This window comes from Echinops telfairi, unplaced genomic scaffold (assembly GCF_000313985.2).
Source record: "Echinops telfairi isolate 266 unplaced genomic scaffold, ASM31398v2 ScPeMD7_5868;HRSCAF=6743_0, whole genome shotgun sequence".
NCBI lineage: Eukaryota > Metazoa > Chordata > Mammalia > Afrosoricida > Tenrecidae > Echinops > Echinops telfairi.
In genome coordinates, this window is record NW_022109767.1 from 1,341,293 (window position 1) to 1,343,833 (window position 2,541).

Genomic DNA, 2,541 nt, shown 5'->3' on the forward strand with positions numbered 1-2,541 from the left:
GATCCCCCCAAATAACAGAAACAAACCAAATACTTCTCAGTAAAAATGGTTCTTATCTACTGATAGATATCAAAGGTAGGTTAAGTAGAAAAATAATAATATTGAAAGTATATCAGCACACACAGCATATAATGTTTTGTGGGAAAAGAGTTGAGAAAATAAAATTGAGCTTTCATGTATGCTAACATTTTCATAAAGAATGTAAAAGTAGATAAGACATTAACTTAAAATATAGTTATGAGTTGGTTGGGCTCTGAACTTAAAATAGACTGAGAACAAAGTAATTGTAAACATTTCAATCCAAACCTTTTTAGATAGCTTTTAAAATGTTGATCTCTGTTGCTAGATTAGCAATTCAAACCCCAAATTAAGATTCTTTTGAAGAAAATGCAAGTCACATTTTTGTCTCAGGGACAAAGAGACCATCGGGTGTTTGGTAGGATGCAAATGATGGAAAGCGTTTAATTGTCTTTCCTTTTATACCCAACCTTCATTTTCCTACGTCTTGGCTTTGATGATGGGAAATTCTTCCACCAACCCTCACAGTAGAATCAAAATACTCCCAATGGCAAGTCTCAGGCTACCTCTCTGGACCTCCTGTGCCCTGATTCTCTTGTTGGAGCTTCTGGTTTCACTGTCTGCTACAAGCCCTCCCAACCCCATCCCTTTTAAGTGCACAAGTGCATCTTTCTGACCTCAGGACTTCCATCCTGACCCTGCCTTCTTCTCCACAGGCTCTGACCGCTGGCAGGTCACTTCCTGTTGGCTACTGAGCACTTCTCCTTAAAGGAGTCCAGTCAGTTTGAGAAATCTGCTCTTTGAACAAAGAATGAGATTCTTTGTTCAGTGTTACACTTTGTTCAGTGTAACAGTGATTCCATAGCCGTGTGACTAATCAGTAGCAGAGATAGTGTTTTTTTCTTCCATGAAAATGTATTTCATGTGAAACACAAAGTATACATCATGCCAATGAGGCATGACTACAGTCCCAATGGTGCTGCAAGCTACAACAGATCACACCAAAATAAACATTTAGCAAAATAAAACTGTAAGGTGGTGAGACGTTTTTCCCCCAGAAAGACAAAGAACCACGCTATTAAATATTATAATGTCACTTTTGTGTCTCTTTTCCCAGTTTTGTGCCATAAATCTATCAGGAAGATAGCACAGGATTGGGTAATAAATGCCTCCTTCTGTTACATAAAGTATTTGTGAGTTGGAGCTCACTCAAATGCAGAGAACAACCACTGAGGCAGTCAGAGCATCCATTCATTTTGTAAAATTGCGGAGTGTTGTACACACATTTAAATCCTAATTGAGGTTTTGTGTCCTCTCTGGGGTATTTTATTTTCAACATCTCTTCTTTAAACTTGTCTAACACAGGCATTTCAAAGTCAGGATTTATTTTAAGCATGGGTTGTTTATGCCTTGTTTGGCCAACATTGGATGATCCAATAGAAACATTTTGCATACATCTTTTAAAAATATGACATTCAATGAATATCAAGATGATCTAGAAGCATATCAATCTACCTCAATAAGCACCAACTCACATGGAGATCAATAACCATGGAAACGAACCCTTTTGCATTGGTTACATGAGGGTCATTGAGGATCAGTCTTCTGATTTGGGGGTCACAGAGATGGAGTATTGCATAAAAGTACGCATGCAACAGAAGAACGTATGGAGCTTTCTCTGTACTTACATCTATGAGGCTAGCTTGAAGTACAGAGTTGATGTATGTCGGGGTGTATGCCATCATGATATAAAAAGGCCAGTTGTGACAGAAATAAAAGACTAAAATGGCCCAAAGTGGTAAGGATTGCATCATAGCTTTGATGGGAAGAGACCAGCCTGGCGAAGCATCCTGGAAGAAAGCATATATCAATGTCTACTCCATCGGAGACAGGAGTCCTCTGCACGCACGCTACATCACAGACATGCAGGCAGACATAGCAGGAAATGACAGGGAAGTCGCTCAACGTACCTGATCTGCCAGTGCGCACACAATGTACTCCTTCTCACCCGTGCTGATAAAGGGATGACTCACGGGATCATCATAAACCAGAGGAAACCAGAGAAGACAACAGATGCAGCCAACTCCTCCTAGGGAGAGAGGATCCAGTGCGCACGGCATTTAAGGTCGCTGTCATTTCCACTCTGCCCTGAGACGGGATGCCTCTACGTGAAAGAAAGACTACCCGCAATTCTTTAGCCGCCTGGCATTTACATCATCTCATGCCCTTACCTTATGTGGAAGGCCGTTCCCATTTTGGCCTTGACCGGATAGCACCTTTTGAAGAGTACATCGACCTGCTTAGAGCCTAGACCTTAAAGAATGATTGTGTGTTCTTGTTTGTCCTCTTGGACCTTGGTAAGTGCTGTGGGAAGAGCACATCCCAAATGGCCAGCTCGCCAAGGGAGATGAGCTACTCGAGCTTCCAAACATCCCACAGAACGGTGAGAACAAATCATTGTTCTCCTTGTGGTTTTGTTTGTTTTTGAAGTCCAATTACTGAGGTTGTAACAAAATGCTAATC

The 2,541-nt window shown here is 41.0% G+C and overlaps 1 protein-coding gene across 1 annotated transcript in view; it reads right to left on the minus strand.

Annotated features, from left to right (window-relative positions):
• The window catches only part of LOC101654848 (probable small intestine urate exporter), a 17,131-nt gene that overhangs the window by 4,311 nt on the left and 10,279 nt on the right, over window positions 1-2,541 (minus strand). The window contains 2 exon segments of the mRNA XM_045295751.1: window positions 1,707-1,868; window positions 1,989-2,107. Of these exon segments, the coding sequence (XP_045151686.1) occupies window positions 1,707-1,868; window positions 1,989-2,107 (281 nt within the window).